Source organism: Gobio gobio, assembly GCF_949357685.1.
Source record: "Gobio gobio genome assembly, chromosome: 2".
Classification (NCBI taxonomy): Eukaryota; Metazoa; Chordata; class Actinopteri; order Cypriniformes; family Gobionidae; genus Gobio; species Gobio gobio.
Genome location: NC_137098.1, coordinates 54,395,046 through 54,412,983, shown reverse-complemented (window position 1 = coordinate 54,412,983; position 17,938 = coordinate 54,395,046). Strand labels below are relative to the sequence as shown.

At 40.2% G+C, this 17,938-nt stretch overlaps 1 protein-coding gene across 1 annotated transcript in view; it reads left to right on the top strand.

Annotated features, from left to right (window-relative positions):
- lrrk1 (leucine-rich repeat kinase 1) overlaps positions 1-17,938 on the top strand; it is a 90,938-nt gene that overhangs the window by 3,570 nt on the left and 69,430 nt on the right. The window contains exons 2-3 of the mRNA XM_079810454.1: positions 5,537-5,706; positions 15,646-15,812. Of these exons, the coding sequence (XP_079666580.1) occupies positions 5,634-5,706; positions 15,646-15,812 (240 nt within the window). The 5' untranslated portion in view covers positions 5,537-5,633. The remainder of the gene's footprint in view (positions 1-5,536; positions 5,707-15,645; positions 15,813-17,938) is intronic.

The following is a 17,938-nucleotide window of genomic DNA, read 5'->3' as shown; positions in this document are numbered from 1 at the left end:
CACAGTCCTGCCATTTGGCCTGTCCCTGGCCACCCACACTTTCACGAAGTGCATGGATGCAGCTCTCTCCCCCTTAAGACAAGCGGGAATGCGCATTCTGAACTACCTCGATGACTGGCTCATACTGGCCCAGTCAGAGGAAGAAATAAAATCTCACAAATCTGTGCTACTCAGCCATCTAGAATGCCTGGGTCTAATAAATACAGCCAAGAGCTCATTGCTTCCCAGGCAGAGAACCTCCTTCCTGGGAACGATTTTAGACTCAGCCCAAATGAGGGCGTGGCTATCGGACGAGCGCGCTTTGACTACACAGCAGCTTGCATGTTCATTCAAAATGGGAACAACAGACCCCTAAAAATTTCAGAGAATGCTAGGCCTAATGGCAAAAGCTTCTCCAGTACTTCCGCTGGGTATGATGCTCATGCGCCCCCTGTAGTACTGGCTGAAATCACAGGTTCCTTCCCAAGCGTGGCATTCAGGCCAGCTTTGGATCAAAGTGGACCGTGGCTGTGTCAAAGCCCTGGCCCCGAGGTCACTTGGAAACAGTTTCCAGACGGATGGTGGTCACCACGAACGCCTCCAACTCGGGTTGGGGTGCTCTGTACGAGGACGAACCGGCCTTCGCCTCATGGTCGAGCACGGAGTCACGGTTGCACATAAACTGTCTAGAAATGCTGGCAGTAGTGCTAGCCCTCGAGACTTTTTTACCACGTCTCTCAGGTCACCATGTTCTAGCCCGCACGGACAACACGACTGTGGTCTCCTACATAAACCGCCAAGACGGGCTCAGGTCGAGATGGCTCAACCAACAGGTCAGACATCTCCTCCTATGGGCAAAAGGCAAATTACATTCACTGAAAGCAGTGCATGTGCCGGCAGACTGAGCCAGGGAGCAGACATGCTCTCCAGGGGCCTCGTGTCCCCGGGGGAATGGGCCCTCCATTCCTAAACAGTTCAAACGATATGGAGTGTTTTTGGGAGGGCAGAGGTCGACCTCTTCGCCTCCGAAGACAACTGTCATTGCCCAATCTATTCTATTCAAAGAGCAAGGATGCGCTGGCCCACGAATGGCCCAGCTGCATACTTTATGCTTTTCCACCAGTACTGCTCATTCCCCAGATTTGAAAAAGGATCAGGGAATGCGAGCACACAGTCCTGCTAGTGGCTCCACTCTGGCGAACCCACATCAGGTTTCCCGAGTTGATTCAGTTACTATCAGCCAGTTCCCCTGAGGAAAGATCTCCTTTCTCAGGCGAACGAGACAATCTGGCACCCCCACCCCAAAATTGTGGGTGTTACATGTTTGGCCACTCAAGGGGGGCTTGAGAACCTCCCAGTGAGTGTCTTGAGCACCATCTACTATCCGTCTACTAGACGTCTCTATGCCATTAAATGGTCAGTGTTCTCTTACTGGTGTTCAGTCAGGAACTATAACCCAGTGTCATGCGAGATATCACAAATTCTCGTTTTTCTACAAGAGATGTTGGATGCAGGACACACTCCATCCACACTCAAAGTCTACACGGCAGCTATCTCCGCATCTCATACGCCTATAGCTGGCCAATCAGGCAGACACAACATGGTCATAAAATTCTTAAAAGGAGCCAGGAGGCTTAACCCCCCTCTCCCTTCTACGGTGCCATCCTGGGACCTTCATTGGTCCTAAGAGCACTAAAAAGACCTCCCTTCGAGCCGTTGCAGACGGCTGAATTAAAGCCGCTTTCGCTGAAAACTGCCCTGCTATTAGCACTGGCATCTGTTAAGCGTGTAGGTGACATTCAAGCGTTATCTGTGAACGAGTCATGTTTAGAATTGGCCCAGGCGATTCTAAAGTCATCCTCAAACCAGGGCATGGTTATGTACCTAAAGTGCTTTCAACACCGTTCAAAGCACAGGTAATCACTCTCTCTGCCCTCCCCACTTCAGAGGATGAGAGACAGTTACACCTGCTCGGCCCTGTTAGGGCGCTTGGAGCATATATTGAGCGGTCCTCCCACTTTAGAGTTTTGGTGACCGAACTAAGGGACTTCCGGTCACCAAACAAAACCTAGCCAGATGGCTAGTGGACGCGATAGCGTTAGCATATGACACTATAGCCGCGTTTCCACCGAAATTACCCGGAACTATTTGTACCAGGAACTTTTTTCCCAGGAACTTTTTCTCCCCCAGACCTGCTACAATCTGCGTTTCCACCGCGGTCTAAAGTACCGGGGAGATTAGGCAAATTAGTCCGGTGACGTGGGAATGCGCGCGACTGCTCCTCCCAGTCACCGACGGACATGAATCACTTTTGCGCGATACTGTCTGCAACAATAACAAGTGTAGGTGATGCAAGCAGCGCTGCTTTTGCTGATTATATGTACACACATTACCAACACTGCTTATTTAAACGTGCACTTTCACCTGGTTTGACCATTTTAATGCAAAATGGGATGATGGGCAATCCAAAATCTGAATGTGTTGTAATAGCTCAATTCCAAAAAAAAATATTTTCTATAAAAGGATAATGAGGTTTCAGTCATTCATGACAGATGTGTGAAAAGTTAATTGAATGAAAACAATAGACTGAATTAAGCGGTTGAAAGATTAGGTACTAGACTGCAAGTATTTTATTTTTTATCACAATAACATCTCTTAACATTCACAAAAAAAAAAAAAATCACATGACTAGTATTACAATATGCTTCATTAAATGCATAATATTAGAGACTTCTTCCTTAAATTTGAAATGAAGCAGGACCACACTTATGGCTTCACTTAAGTTGTGGTTATAAGTTATTATACTACATTCACATAGTTATACATTTAAAAATATAATATTTGGGTTTTCTAGATATGTTTGTGCATATTCAGAAAGACTTGCGAGCAGCAGCCCTTTTATTTGCTTCCTACACTATATGAATACAATTAGAATGTGGTTATATAGTTAGAATGTGGAAATTAAAGACACAGTGACATTTTACACATTTTACTTTATTTTAGACAGATTAGTTCTTACAAAATTAAAATAAAAGTGTGCAAAGACAAATAAATTACTAGAACAATAAAATGAAAATATAAAATGTGAAAACAACAATATAAAAAAAGTGTATTTTTCAGTAACCTGTCCAAGAGCTGTGCCAACACGTACAATATATAAAGTACACATGTGGTAGAGCAAATGCTTCATTCAAGCGGCTGGTCATTGTGGCTACTTCTTGAACAACTGGACAAACTGTCCAAGAACAGACAGAAACCCGGTCTGAAAGTCCCCCTGCTGCCGTCAGCTTTCTTCCGCTTCTGACTGGTGGAATGCCAAATCTTGCCTCCTCATCTCTCCTCGGCCTGGCCATCCAGTAACAGCTGCATATATTGGTCAGTTCTTGTCCATGCTGCAGGGTTAGCATCATCCTCCATGTCCCTCAGTGCATCAAGAAAGTCACAGTCCCTTTTCCTTTTCTCTAAGTAGAAAAATTGCACAGAAACACATGGAAATTAATACACAAGGCAACCATGAAACAATAGAAACCATCAATTAATTATTTAAAGTGTTTTCACTACAAATAATGAACAATTGTTTGCCCAGCTTGAACAATGCCCAGTGTGCAATTTTTATCATGGGCAATTTAAGTTTACAATTAAAAACAACAAAACCATTAAGGATTACACATCAGTTTTTAAATATATACACATTTTTGTCAGCTTTATAACGTACTGGTGACCGCGGGGGAAAACACGCTGGTCTCCGTTGCCTGCGATTCATCAGGGCCACTCGTTACACCTGGAAAAGCACGTTGAAAAAAGTTACTGCAACGTGTTTAAACACTGCAACGAGTTTAATAGATGATACCAAGATGATATATTTAACTTACCTTCAACCCACTCGGATTCCTGGATGGTTTCCAACAACGCACTAGCCGAGTCTTTCGTTACCGCTGCGCCAGAAAAGGACGGTCTGTGTCCCAGCAACGCGTCCAGGCGGTCGGAACCGCTCCGGTTGTTATGATCCTTTAATTTCTTGTAATCTTGTCTAATTTCTTCAACTTCTCTCTGCGCTGTTTTCCAGTGTGACTGGAACCGAGTCGATATCTTCAGTTATACCTTTTCATTGCGGGTCGCCGTTTCCAGTTCCCGCTGGATGTCCTCCTCCGCATATATGCTCAATAAAGCCTGAACCTCGTCGTCGGTCCATCGGTCGAATTTTTTGTTGAACTCCATTGTTGCAAAAAAAAATATTTACTGAACGCAAAACCCACGGAACTCACCTCGCAAAAGACTTGTAAATATGGCGGTGGAAAAAAAAATAGCTGCGAGAGCTCAACCAATCAGCATGTTCAGCGCCCAAGTCCCACCCCCGAAAGTTTGGGAACTTTTGAAAAGTCCCACCTCGCAAGCAGGGCCGTTTGGAGGGGGAAATATTTACCCGGAACTTCATTTAGACCCTGGTTCCTGCGGTCGAAACACACCGAGTTCCCCCCCAAAGTTCCTGGTTCCGGGGTAAAGTTCCTGCGGTGGAAACGCGGCTTATGGGCCTCCAATGCCCCATAGGTGTCAAAGCTCACTCCACCAGAGGCATGGCCTCCTCCTGGGCGTGGTCTAGTGGAGTTTCAATGGATGACATTTGTAGATCGGCAGGTTGGTCCTCACCATCTACTTTAACCAGATTCTACAGTCTGGATGTCCCTGCACTGCAGGCACAAGTCCTCGCTGTATAAAAATACTAAGACGGCCTAACGAATATTAGACGGCCTTGTAAGCCCGTCCCCGTCATAAGTTGGCATTTGGGGCCTTCATATGCTTCAATGCTTACACATTCCTTATAGTTACCGGCCTCTATGAGCCCATTAGTATAAGACTTATATGTATTAAAATTATGTGTCAGTAACTCTAGTCTTGAGTCTAGTAAGTTTTCAAACTTGAGGGAGTACATGTCACTGCGCTTATCATAGCACGGCGGGATTTTACAGGTTCCCATGGCGTCTCTGACGCAGTACGAACTGACCGTTCGAAAGGGAACGTACTCCATTACTTAACGTAACCTCGGTTCCCTGAGATAAGGGAAGGAGTACTTCGTAGACGGCCGTGCTATGGTGCTGACTCGGATGATCGTCGCTTCCGTCGATTTAACCTGACGTTTTTGACAGTTACAGCATATTTTATATGCCCCTTTCGCGGGCTCTTGTGCTCAGCTTCGGGGGCTTTGTGCCCATTGGTTCGCTCAGATTACGCTGTTCTGCCATTGGTTCATGCAGTTCCTGCTGGCCAGCCAATAGCGTGCGAGATGTCTCGACACTGTTTTGACTGGGCAGTAGGACTGCGTGATTTTACAAATTACTTCAGTATATTCGAGAATAGGAGAATTCCCATGGCGTCTTCGACGCAGTACTCCTTCCCTTATCTCAGGGAACCGAGGTTATGTTAAGTAACCGAGTACGTTCTCTTTAATGAAACAATGCAATGAATATTCTAAAATTATATATATTCTGTAGCACTCTACATAATGTTGTCTTTTTCACTTGTCTACGAGTTTAAAGTGTCTCTGAATTTTGTTTTTAAGACAAGCAAATGGATGGATCAATCTGTTCCTCAAGGGGCATTTCACATATCTTCAGTCAATGATCCTTTAAATGAAACGGCAGCTTTTAGCCTGAAATATGTCGTCATACTGGAACGTCATAGCGACTGCAGATCCAGGCGGCAACACCAGCAGCATGGAGGAACAAGCTGGTAAGAAACCTTTCCACAATTACTATTATAATTTTTTTTATTTATTTTGTTTTTGTATATTATTTCTTATTTAATTGTATTAATATATATAATTTATTTATTAATTCATTCATTATTTAGATTATATCTTTATATCTTATGACAATTATTGAATTAATTATTTAGTGGTTTTTCCCTGGAAATTTGCCCCACTTGGCACTTGGTGTGGTGAGTGTCCATTTTAGACCCTGTCTAGCAGTGATCTACTTGCAAAAAAATATTAAATTTTTAACATCTCCAGAACATCACTTTGACACAGATTCACAGCAGATCCCCTAAATAACATTTTTCTCTGTGAAGACATACGAAAGTCAGAGAAACTTCCTCATTGTTTTACAACAATGGTAGCAATGGTGGCAGTTTGTTGATTCATTCAATTTTTTATGTAGCACTATGAAGGGTAATATTTCCCTCTGAGAGAAACACTAGTACAGTGATTTTATTGTGTGAGAGTTTGTGGTTTGCGTAAGTTTGTGTTCGGGAAAGTTTGATATAGAGAGTGATATAAATTCGGCCTTGTGTACTATGTAAGAAGCAACGCATATACTAAAAGATTTGTTCCTTTTTAATTGTTCATTTCAACCCTCTGAAACCTGACACAACATCTGTAGTGCAGTTCTGGTTCGAGGAACTTCACAGTCTGAACAGTATATATAGAAATATGAACTGAAACTCAGCCGTTCTTCAGATAGGTGTTTATAACTGCAGGTCATTTCCTCTCACATATACTCAAGTTGGAATGTGCCATTTGGCTTTATGCTTGCATTTCATTTGTGTTATACAGTATTTGCATTAAACTCTCACTCTTTATTCAAATCTAGATACTGATTAATATAGGGTTGACTGCAGATTCATATTGAGAAATTACTTCCCCTCCCTCTTGCAGCAACATCTTGTCTCTTCTCTGATGATGCAATGATAAATTAATGATAAATAAATTGTATATTAGGATATTTATTTATGTTGAGTGTGGAAAATAGGCATAATAAAGAATACAAATACTACATTAAGGCAATTATGCCACTTTGTTTCAACTATTGACTATTTTCCATATTCACCATAAATACATAAATATTCTAATTTATAATTTATTTATCATATAGATTGTGCATATTTGTATTAGTTTTGGCTTCTTAGCAAACATGGGCCACCATGACTAAATAAATAACGTAAAAATCACAAATATATACACCGATCAGGCATAACGTTAAGATGTGAATAACACTGATTATCTCTTCATCATGGCACCTGTTAGTGGGTGGGATATATTAGGCAGCAAGTGAACATTTTGTCCTTTAAAGTTGATGTGTTCGAAGCAGGAAAAATGGGCAAGCATTAGGATTTGAGGATGAATGCACCGAAATGAAAATTATTGGCCAAAGCCGAACGCGGTTTTCTATTTTTTTCCTTTTATTTCTCTGAGACTTTAAAGCCTTCTTTAAGCCTTGTTTATACTCAATGCGTCCGCACGAGCGCAAGGGTGCGCGTGGCAAAAATAACGTAATCGCAGAGTGCCAAGCTGATGAGGCGCGCGTAGCGCAGTCAGCGGAGACTCGCGCTGCGGAGCCAGACAAAAGTATAAACAAGGCTTAAAGGTGCACTATGTAACTTTTCCGTCCACTAGAGATCGCCTGTACAAAACAAAGGTGTAGTTTGATGATGCCAAGTTTGAGCGCAGACTCTTGGGACATGTGGTCTTCACCTCACAGCCGGTGGAAAAGAATCAGGATAGGACTCGGGCAGAAATCATGTTGTTCATGGATGTGATTATTAACGTTACTGTAGTATGAAGCAGAGCAGGACAGAGTGTTGTGGAGCTGAGCAAGGCCTCTGGAGCGATTGTTAATAAGATGAACACACACCTCGCGAGCAGTGGGACTTTTATTATGACACAGTCGCAGGCGCCACTTCCGCTTTTCCGGTCATGAGTATGAGGTAACGCAGCTCTGTTTATCATATTAGATACATCTGAGTGTGTTGAAAATTGTTATGACGTTACTCTGTGCGTTCGCTCAGCGGCTGCTATGACACTTGTTCACACTGCAGTGAGAGTAAAGCGTTTCTGCAAAATAAAACCGGAAACCGCGGGTAATGCAGATATGCTGCAGTCGATAGGTGACTCCCTCACACGTCCCGGTTACTTGGTTAAAATAGCAATTTCTCACGATTTACAAATAGTTGGAAACATCTGGGATATTGTAAGTACTCAACTGAACAAAATATATAACACTGGCCTAGTGGTTTTTGGATAAAAATGTCACATAGTGCACCTTTAATGCTTCCTCACTTCCGACCTGCTGCATTGCCGATAGGGCTGAAACGAATAAAAAATTGTCGACAAATATCTTTGTTGTCCGTTTGATTTCATGTGACCTAATGTAAGGGCCTGCAATATCGCGATTTGACTGCTACGGTGCTGAAGCGCTAGATTGTAGCCCTTACAAATGTTGCGGTAGAAGAAGCGCGAATGACGGAGTGCAAACAAATCTGAGCTAGCAAGATGTGGGAAAGTTTCTCAAAACTTCAAACTAAGGCTGTGTCTCAATCAGCTCCCTTGTTCAGTAGTCAGGGCACTGATCAGGGAGTTAGCCCATTGACTCTTGTCCTGATCAGTGCCCTAACTACTGAACCAGGAGCTGAGTGAGACGTGCAAGGCAAAACTTTTCACGGGAGCACAACGTGCATGTTGGAGCTCTTAAAGAGGAAACAACTAACTAGCGGTAAATCTCTTTATTAGAGAATGCAATAATACTAATAATTGTAATAATATTAACAATAATAATATAATTACAGTAATGTGATTATTTATTTAGCATAGAATAAAGTTTGATCGAGCTTGGAGTCAGGACTGTTTTTATTATTATAACACTATTAGGTATTATAGTCTCATCACTTGCCTGTATTTTGTTCCATATGCATGAAGACTTACAAAAGGCGATGCTAGGAAGAATATCATGTCAGTTACTTTTTCATATTGTTAATTAAAAGGTGAATGAGAATCTGTCAGCTCAATTGTCAAGTAAGAGATTAATATTATGTCATTTTGTCTGCAATCTTTCTGATTCTGATGTCATTTGCAGATTAATATTTTTTACCATTCTTTGTGTCCTGAAGTAAATGTCCTCTTTTTCTGTTTCAGTTCTAAGAAAAGCAGTATTTAGCCTAATAATAGCCTATTATTGTTTTACAAATGAAGCTCTTAGCACTGCTGCCAAGAGATGTTTACATTCAAACATCTCATTGTGTGTGATGTGAGTTGTGAGAACTTGGCTCAAAGTGAATTAAAACAACCATTTCAAAAGCTGAAGTGATTTTCTTTTTTATATATTATAGTTAGAATATGTATAACTCAATGTTTTAACTAATTGTAAAAGCTGAATAATCGTTCAAAATTTACTGATTAGGCTTTGATGCGAATGACAATAATCGATGATTAGTTGATTAATCGTTCTAATAATCGTTAGATTCATCGATTATTATTAAAATAATCATTTGTTGCAGCCCTAATTGCCGAACATTCGGTGCATCTCTAGATTTGAGCGAGGTTTACGTGAAGTAATGTGAAAATAAGTAGGGCAGTCTGAAATCTGCCCCAGTGGCTCTCAATTACAGGGCGCTGCAGTTCCATTTTTCTCCACAGATTTACATTGGAAAATTGTGGGGTGCTGTAGAGCTGGGGGGGGGGGGGGAGACTGGCTGCCCCACTTAGTAAACAGCCCCACAGCATGATGCTGCTACCACCACAGTTTACTGTTTGGATGGTATTGTGCAGGTGATGAGCAGTGCCTGGTTTTCTCTATACATGATGCTTGGAACTGAGGTCCATCAGACCAGAGAATGTCGTTTCTCACAGTCTAAAAGAGAGTCCTTTAGGTGCTTTTGAGGAGGTCTTCTGTGGAGAAGCTTGAGTCTGGCCACTTTTCTATAAAGCCCAGATCAGTGGAGTGTTGTAGTGATGTTTATCCTTCTGTAAATTTCTGCCATCTCCATATATAATTATTGAGCTCAACTAGACTGACCATCAGCTTCTTGGTCACCACTCTATGCATCTCTAGGATGAGTCCTGGCTGTTCTGAACTAAGTCCATTAAGGATTATGGAGGCTACATGCTTCTGTGAACCTTTAATACAGCAGAATTGTTTTAGTATGCTTCCCCAGATCTGTGTCTTGATACAGTCCTTTCTCTGAGCTCCACGGGCAGTTCTTTTGACCTCATGGCTTGGTTTTTGCTCTGATATGCATTTTCAGCTGTTAGACGTTTTATTGAGAGGTGTGTGTGCCTTTCCAAATCATGTCCATTCAATTGAATTTGCCACAGGTTAATTTGAAGTGTAGTAACATCAAGCGAAACAAACGAAATTGGAATGCTTCTCTGGTAAATTTCAAGTGTCCCAGGAAAGGATACAATGTAATTTTTTTCCAGTTTTTTATTTTTAATAAATTAGCAAAATTGTGACATCTGTTTTTTGCTTTGTCATTATGGTGTATGGATTGTAGATTGATGTGAAAAAAAAGTAATTTAAAGTAGTTTAACATAAGGCAACCACATAACAAAATGTGAAGGGGTGTGAATACCTTCGCAAGTCATTGTATATAATTTCTGGGTTTCACTATGTTGCATTTTTCCGGAAAACAGATGAAGCAAGCATCCTGCAAAAAACAGTCAATATTCCCCCAGAGGTGAAATCTCATGCCATACGTAGGTGTTGGGTTTCCCTTTTCCTGCCGGCTCAGCATCAGCAACACCGTTGCCATTAGCAACAGTGACTTTGCGTGCATCCATCGGTGTGTGTTAGAGCAGCGTGGCTCATGTCTGAGTCTCGTCACATATCTGTGTGTGATTGAGTGTGTCGTCTGAGCAGCGCTGGTCTTGTGTGACAGTAACACATGCTGCAGAAAGAGGCCAGTGTGCTAATCTGGCTTAGCTCGGCTTGAGCTAGCTGCAAACGCAATCTGAGGTCCTCTTGGGAGGGACAGAGACACAGCAGCAGGCCAGAGAGGGTTGGGTTTCACTCTTTAATGTGTTTGCAGTGTAAGATAACCTTGCCATTAAGGACAGCACAGAGGGAGGAGACAGGATTCTCGTTCTGTGAAGCATCTTTCTGCTCTATAGGCACAGAGTCAGGTTTAAGCTCACAGGTACCGGACGCACATCAAGCTTGTGGATTTCTGACGGACAGTAATGAGATAATTGCCGGATAGATCCGTGCAGAATGATAAGGTATGTGGAGCTGTGAGAGCGCTCAGTGTATTTGCATTGTGGATGTCTTGGTTTTTTTTAAAAAGCGTTTCAGGTCCATGTTCATAGTGGGAATTGGGTTTAAGAAGTGATAGTGTGGTGAACCTTTCATTGACTCTTTAACTTTATACTTTCAAATTCAGTCATTGAATTCTCTTTGAGATTGTATTTTAACGGAACAATAGTCTTTTTTTTGTTGTTGTCTCTTCTCATACTCAGACTTTCTTTTCTTTGTCTGATTTGTCACATGGTTTGAATGGTAAAAATAAATCGTGCTCGTCTTAGTAGAAGCTGGTAGTCCTAAACTTGCGGCAGCAAGCTTTAAATATTTTCTATAGTTAAAGGGGATGAAGAGATGATGAAATGGAGAAAGTGATGAAAAAACTGAATTTAATCGTCAGATGTTGAGTAAGTGTTAAAACATTTCATTTATAATGGATGTTTAAATGGATAGTTCACCCAAAAATGAAAATTGTCATAAATTACTCGCCTTCATCTCGTTCCAAACCTGCAAGACTTTCGTTCATCTTAAGCTGGGCTCAGACTAGAGGAGTTTCACTCACATCACTCGCATACGTAGAATCTTCAGTTTTTTCTCTCAAATCTCAAACATGCACACACAACAAGATTTAAAAAAATTTTGCGAATCACATACTAAAAGATATTATTAATATTATTATCACAAGCATCTCACGTGATCTCATGGGGAAGGGGATGTAAACATGTACGTAGCAGATCGTAATGTCTGAACAGGTAATGTTTACATTTGCTAGTAGCTTTCTACACTCACCCGCTATGTTCAAAACCAAGGGGATTTTTTTTTTCCTCAGCTCTTCTCTTTGTCTGTACGGTTGTCATGTTTTTGAAGACACGTTATACAAATAGATGTGTTGTAAACACTCCATAGGCTGTTCCTCCATCTCCGCTGTTCAACAGACCCGCACTCAGGAGCTTGCGGTCGCAATTTCAAAAGTGCTCTCATTGGGTATTGTGAAAGAACTGAATATTAATCTCCAATGTCCGTTTACACAACATATTTCGTAATGCTCTCGTGATTGTGTGTTGGAGATTCATATTTTGTAAATAAAGTGGTGAATTATGTGTAGTTTTTTTCATGCAAACAAAGCACTTGCACCGCTTCATAAAATTGAGAGTAAACCACTGGAGTCACATTTATTACTTTTATAATGTCTCTACTACCTTTCTGGGACTTGAAAGTGGTAGTTGAGTAGGGACAGAAAGCGCTCCGATTCCATTAAAAATATTTTGAATGAATAAATGAGGTATTTTATATAGCGCAATTCCTATGTACTGCTGTACACCCAAAGTGCTTTACAATCATGTCAGTGGTCTCTACTCAACCACCACCAATGTGCAGATTATTAGACGGCCATGACTGATAAAGGCCATGGAGGGAATGTGGCCAGGACACCATGGTTTCACCTCTACTCTTACGAGAAGTGCCATGGGATTTTTATGACCACAGAGAGTCAGGACCTTGGTTTAATGTCTCCTCTCTAGAGTTGAATATTTAAATTGTCTGTCTGTCTGTCTGTCTGTATGTATGTCTGTCTGTCATAATTAAAATAAAGATCAAATATAAATATTAGATGAAACACTTAAACTTCCAAAAAAAATTATCCATACTTGTAAGTATTGAAATGTAGGCCAAGTGTTTTCTTAGTCTACAATTCTTCCACTTTGTCCACAATCTTGGATGAACTTTTTCACTGAGCTTTTTGTGAAGTGATTTTGTATGAGGATATGTGATACATTTTACATTTACATTTAGTCATTTAGCAGACGCTTTTATCCAAAGCGACTTACAAATGAGGGCAATAGAAGCAGCTAGAGCAGTCCAAGGGCAACAATATCAACAATATGCAAGTGCTGTTACAAGTCTCAGTTAATCTAGCACTTAACAGAATTTTTTTATATATATATAAATAAATTAGACAGACAGACAATGAATAGAATGATGTAACAAGTTATTCATTTTCATTTACAGTCATTGATTTGAGGTGACACAAGCAAATTTGGAGATGCAACCAGTTGAACTGTGTTTATGCTCATCTTTCCTTTACATTAGAAGTATCTTAAAGAGCACCTATCATGGCATTTAAAATGTTCCAAATATTGTTTTAGAAGTCCCCAACAACAGTTTTGCATGCATGCAATGACAAAAAAGACTTCAGTTTTCTTATAATATGCATTTATTTTTACCTGTTTTGACAGCGATTCTCAAATGATTCCTTTAGTGATTCACTTTTCAAAACCCCGCCTTTACGTGACGCTAATCTGCGGTGATTGGTCCGATGACCCAGTCAGTTGTGATTGGTATAGTCTGTGCAGATATTTTCGGAAACGGAAGTCTTATAGTGACAGTAATTTGTTAATATGTGTCAGGAGTTATGAATATGAAAACCGCGTCGGAACTGTTTGATTGTAATATGAGCCTCAGCTGATCTCATTCATAAAAAAACTCCTATTCACCTCACGAAGACTCGCGACAAATCAACATCCCTCAGGGCTTTTAGTTCAAAAGTGTGCAGATGAGGAGACATATTGATAGATTCTCATATGTCTGTGTCAAATTTCTAAACAGAGGAGTATTTTTTATTCAATACTTCCTCAAAATGCGCAGATATAGCCTAATCATGAGCGATTGAGTCTCTTATGTGTTGTTTTCAATTCATCCTGGCAGCCGGAGGGCGCTCTGTGCACATGTAGTCCATGTACAGACAGACGAAGAAGAACCATGTGCCATAATAGAAGTCCATAATAAAAGCTTCCTGAGATCGCGAAACATGCAAATAGAGACATTTGACGATTAAATAAACACACAATCGCGACAATGTATGGTTTGTCTTCAAGCCACTTAGTCTTCAAATGCTCATCCTCACCCAGAACACAGCGTCTCGTCGCCATGATGTTTTCTAGTTTTCACTGGCGTCTTGGAGCGCAATAAGTGGGCGTATCGTATTCAAATAACTTGACAAGTTGACGTCATCTAGTCAGAGAAAAAGCTTCGGTCTTCTAACGATTCTTAAAAATGACTCAAGAGTCGACTCTTACTTTTGAAAGAAAATAACTTTATATACGGTGTACTGTCATATTTCAAAACTTTGCAGGATGTTTTTGTTCACTTAGATCTATGTTACACACTACATGAAAGGTAAATTTCAAAATTCCATTATAGGTGCTCTTTAAATACCTTAAAATCTGTCTAGCCTGTCAGCTCGCTAGGTTTCAGACCGAAGCTTGTCTTGGCTTTTGTTTCTCTACCAGGTTGATTTGGTCTGGGCGGGAAGTGAGCTGAGACTGTATTGATGCAGGCTGGATTTGTTCTAATGGTTACCCTCCCTCAGGCTTTCTCCAGCCTCTCATCAGAAAAAAATGTTTTCAATTATTCATATGAGCCTCTTCTATTAAAGCACACAGCCATACCGGCTCTTACCCGCAGGTCCGGCTCCTTTACATCAAAGCAGACCTGACGTTAATGGAGCAGCGTCTGCCGATGGCCACATTTGCCAGATAAATGTTAAAGGGCTCGATGGAGTAATGTGAATAATAGGAGGGAGTGACTGATTTGACCTTCACTGCCCTCTTGGATTGATATCATAAAACTCCTGTTTAATGCTCTTTGAATATTAAAATAGATTATTAAAGGTGTAGTTTACCTCAAAATCGATCTATCTGTCTATCTCTCTGTCTGTCTAGAGTTTGGTCAGTCTATCTATCTGTCTATCTGTCTGTCTGTCTGTCTGTCTAGAGTTTGGTCAGTCTATCTATCTATCTGTCTGTCTGTCTGTCTGTCTAGAGTTTGGTCGGTCATTTTGTCTGTCGCTCTATCTATCTGTCTGTCTGTGTTCGGTTGTTCTCTCTTTCTGCCTAGAGTTTGTTAGTTTGGTCGCTCTGACTGTCAAGAGTTTGTTCGGTTGGTTGTCCTGTCTGTTGCTCTGTCTATCTGTTGCTCTGTCGCTCTGTCTGTCTGTCTGTCTATCTATCTATCGTACTATCTATATAGTTCATTTTAAATGGTCTTGCAGTGTGATGAATTCATTTTTCAAAGTGCAAATGTTTAATTTAGCTTGTAAAATCATACAAGGTGACAAACCTGCATGCATTATAATTACAAAAGAATGATCAAAATGCCATTTAAAAAGTTAAGCTTGTCACACCACAGAGCATGTTGACTTCCCAAAAATAGTTCATGCAAACTACCAACATACATGCCTTTTTGCCTTTACGTTTTTGTGTCCAGATTGTCGCTTTTGTTGTTTGCAATTAGACATGTTTGGATCGGCAGCGGTTCATTTTGCTGCATGCATGCATGTAATATGCATATGTACTCATGAGCATCACTATCTATTCAGTAGCCCCTTATCTTTCTGATCTCACTCTTGCCCAGAGTAGGTGCTCTTTACATCAAAGGTGAACAAGGAAAAGCATGGCTCCGCAAATACACCCTCAGCAGTCCGGGGGGGAAAGGCATGTGAATTCTTTATGAGGCTGACCTGATTCCCGGCTGCTCCCTCTCCTCCTGTATCTGGGGCTCATTTCCCATCGCGTCATCTTTGCTTTAGCATGAGCGTGCGCTAAGATTCCTTCTCTTTTACTGAGTATATTGTTTGTTTGTGGTGGCTATGCCCCAATTGCAGGCGTTCCGGAGATGGGAGCCAAGCAGTCAGCGGTTGGCAGCACTCCCTTGAGTCAGTCGCCCACTCTGAAGAACATCCAAGAGGCCTACACGGATGGCGAGGACCAGAGGGCACGCGAGCTAATCCGTCTTTCCTGCGAGAATAACAGTGGAGAGGGACCGGATGGGGTGAGTTTGATCATTTTCTCACTTTGTGCTATTACGTTTTACTGAAAAATTACATAAACACTGAAGAGAAGCTGGTGCATTGTGCAGTTAACCTGCTGAAGGACCAGCATATGTTGTGCTTTGGAAGCTGGTACACTCAAAAAAATATTTAGGGCTACATTTAAGATTTGTGTATTTGGATTGCACCGTTTTAACATAAACCATCTAATAAACTTAATGACATGCATACATTAAACCGATAAGAAACGGGTACGATTTCTGTGATAGTACTAATAAACTGAATGTGTTTTAAATGCAAAATAACCAGGTTTATATGTTTATCAATAAATCCATCTTTTTAATATATCATACTAATTATTGTTCCACAGCTAGCCATAATTTAACCATGTTCATACTTTTTAACTGAATAAATATAATAGATTTCACAATGAACAGATTTGTGCTCACAAAATCATATAAAATAGATGCAGATAGTTAACAATAAACTATGCCATGATTTTTTGAGAGCATAATTTTGTTTCTTACCTGTTTCAATTATGACATACAAATAAGCATTGCAATAAGTTTATTAGTTTAAGTTAAAACTCTTTTTTTTTATTAACTCAATTATGGTTTTCTGCTTGAAAATAGCCAAAGAAGCTGGAAAACAAACAAAAATTATAATTCATGCAATACTGAAAAGCAACATGCTAAAGCTAAACTTGAAATTAAATCCATTCAAAAAGAGCTATTTATATGATGTACAGAGTTGCTGCGTATGTAAAATGATCTAAATTGAAATGCTTCACCATTAGCAAAATTGACCGTTTTAGGTTCACATTGTAAGTACATTATTTTTTAGTAAATTGTCGTAAAATCAACTTACAGTTCACTCATTACAAGGACATTTATGTGCAGCAAACTGGGGTTGCTCGTAAAAATCACCACTGTGATGTAGGCTGTTGTTTTGGGTGGCTGGCAGTGTGGTGCTTTATTGTAAACAAGTGTGAACTTATTTCTGAGTGCTTAGAAAAGCAATATTATTCTTCTCAACAAGTTCCTTTAGCTCAGACAGTAGAGAGCAAGAAGTCATCAAGGGTTTGATTCCCAGGGAATGCATGAACTGAAAAATGTTACTAATGCAATGCTTTTGATAAAAGCATCTGCCAAAGTTCAATGTTAATGTAAATATAGAAATGCTAAGGTCATGGGTTTGATAGGAAATGGGAAATGTAACTGAAAAAAAACTTGAATGCAATGTAACTTGTTTTGGATAAAAGAATCTGCTAAATGCAAATTGTATGATTTGAGGTATCAGTCTGGGGCAGAAACGATGCACGATGAGTTAAATTAAAAAAGTTTAATACTGAGGATTAGGGTGTTTTTCAAATTAATAAACCTAAATATGAACAAAAGTCCAGTATCCAGCTTGGTTTAGCATAAGACTGCGTTAGCTTTTCTGATCTGTGTGCACCAAAAACATGCTTCTTGTGAAACCCTTGATACTTTTTACATAGACACACAATACAGTACTAAAAGAAAAGAGCCTATTAACAACTATAAAACATCACAGCTTTTTTTCACACTTGCTTGTTCGTTTTCACCTCAATGTGTGAAGGATGCATTGCACACATTAATTATGTGTTTTCAAAACAGTAGAAATATGATATCGACATGCCAAAGGCCTCCTACTCAAAACACTACAATGGCATGTGTTTACAGTGCATTTCCAATGTTATACTGATGTGTTTTTAACATGTTAAAACATATTTTGGCCTTTAAATATGCTCTAGTTGTCAGTTTGGCCGTAACAATGAAACTAAAATGGTGTTTTGAAAACCAGCAAAAAACCTCGTCATTTGGATTTTGACAAGGCATGCATTAGAAGTACAGGTGAAGTGTACCTTTTATGATACTTCCTCCTATCATAGTTTAATATACAGAAATAACTGCAAGTAAATATTTTGCATGTTGATTTCCCTTAAATATGTAAATACTGACAATGATACGTTTGTTTAAACGCGTATCAAATTTACCTACTGGCTCAAATAATGGTGTGAGTTCAGAGTATGCTATTTCAAACACAGCCATTATGTTAGTTTGACAAAACAAATTCATGTGATATTTTTGTAATTTGTTTATGGTTT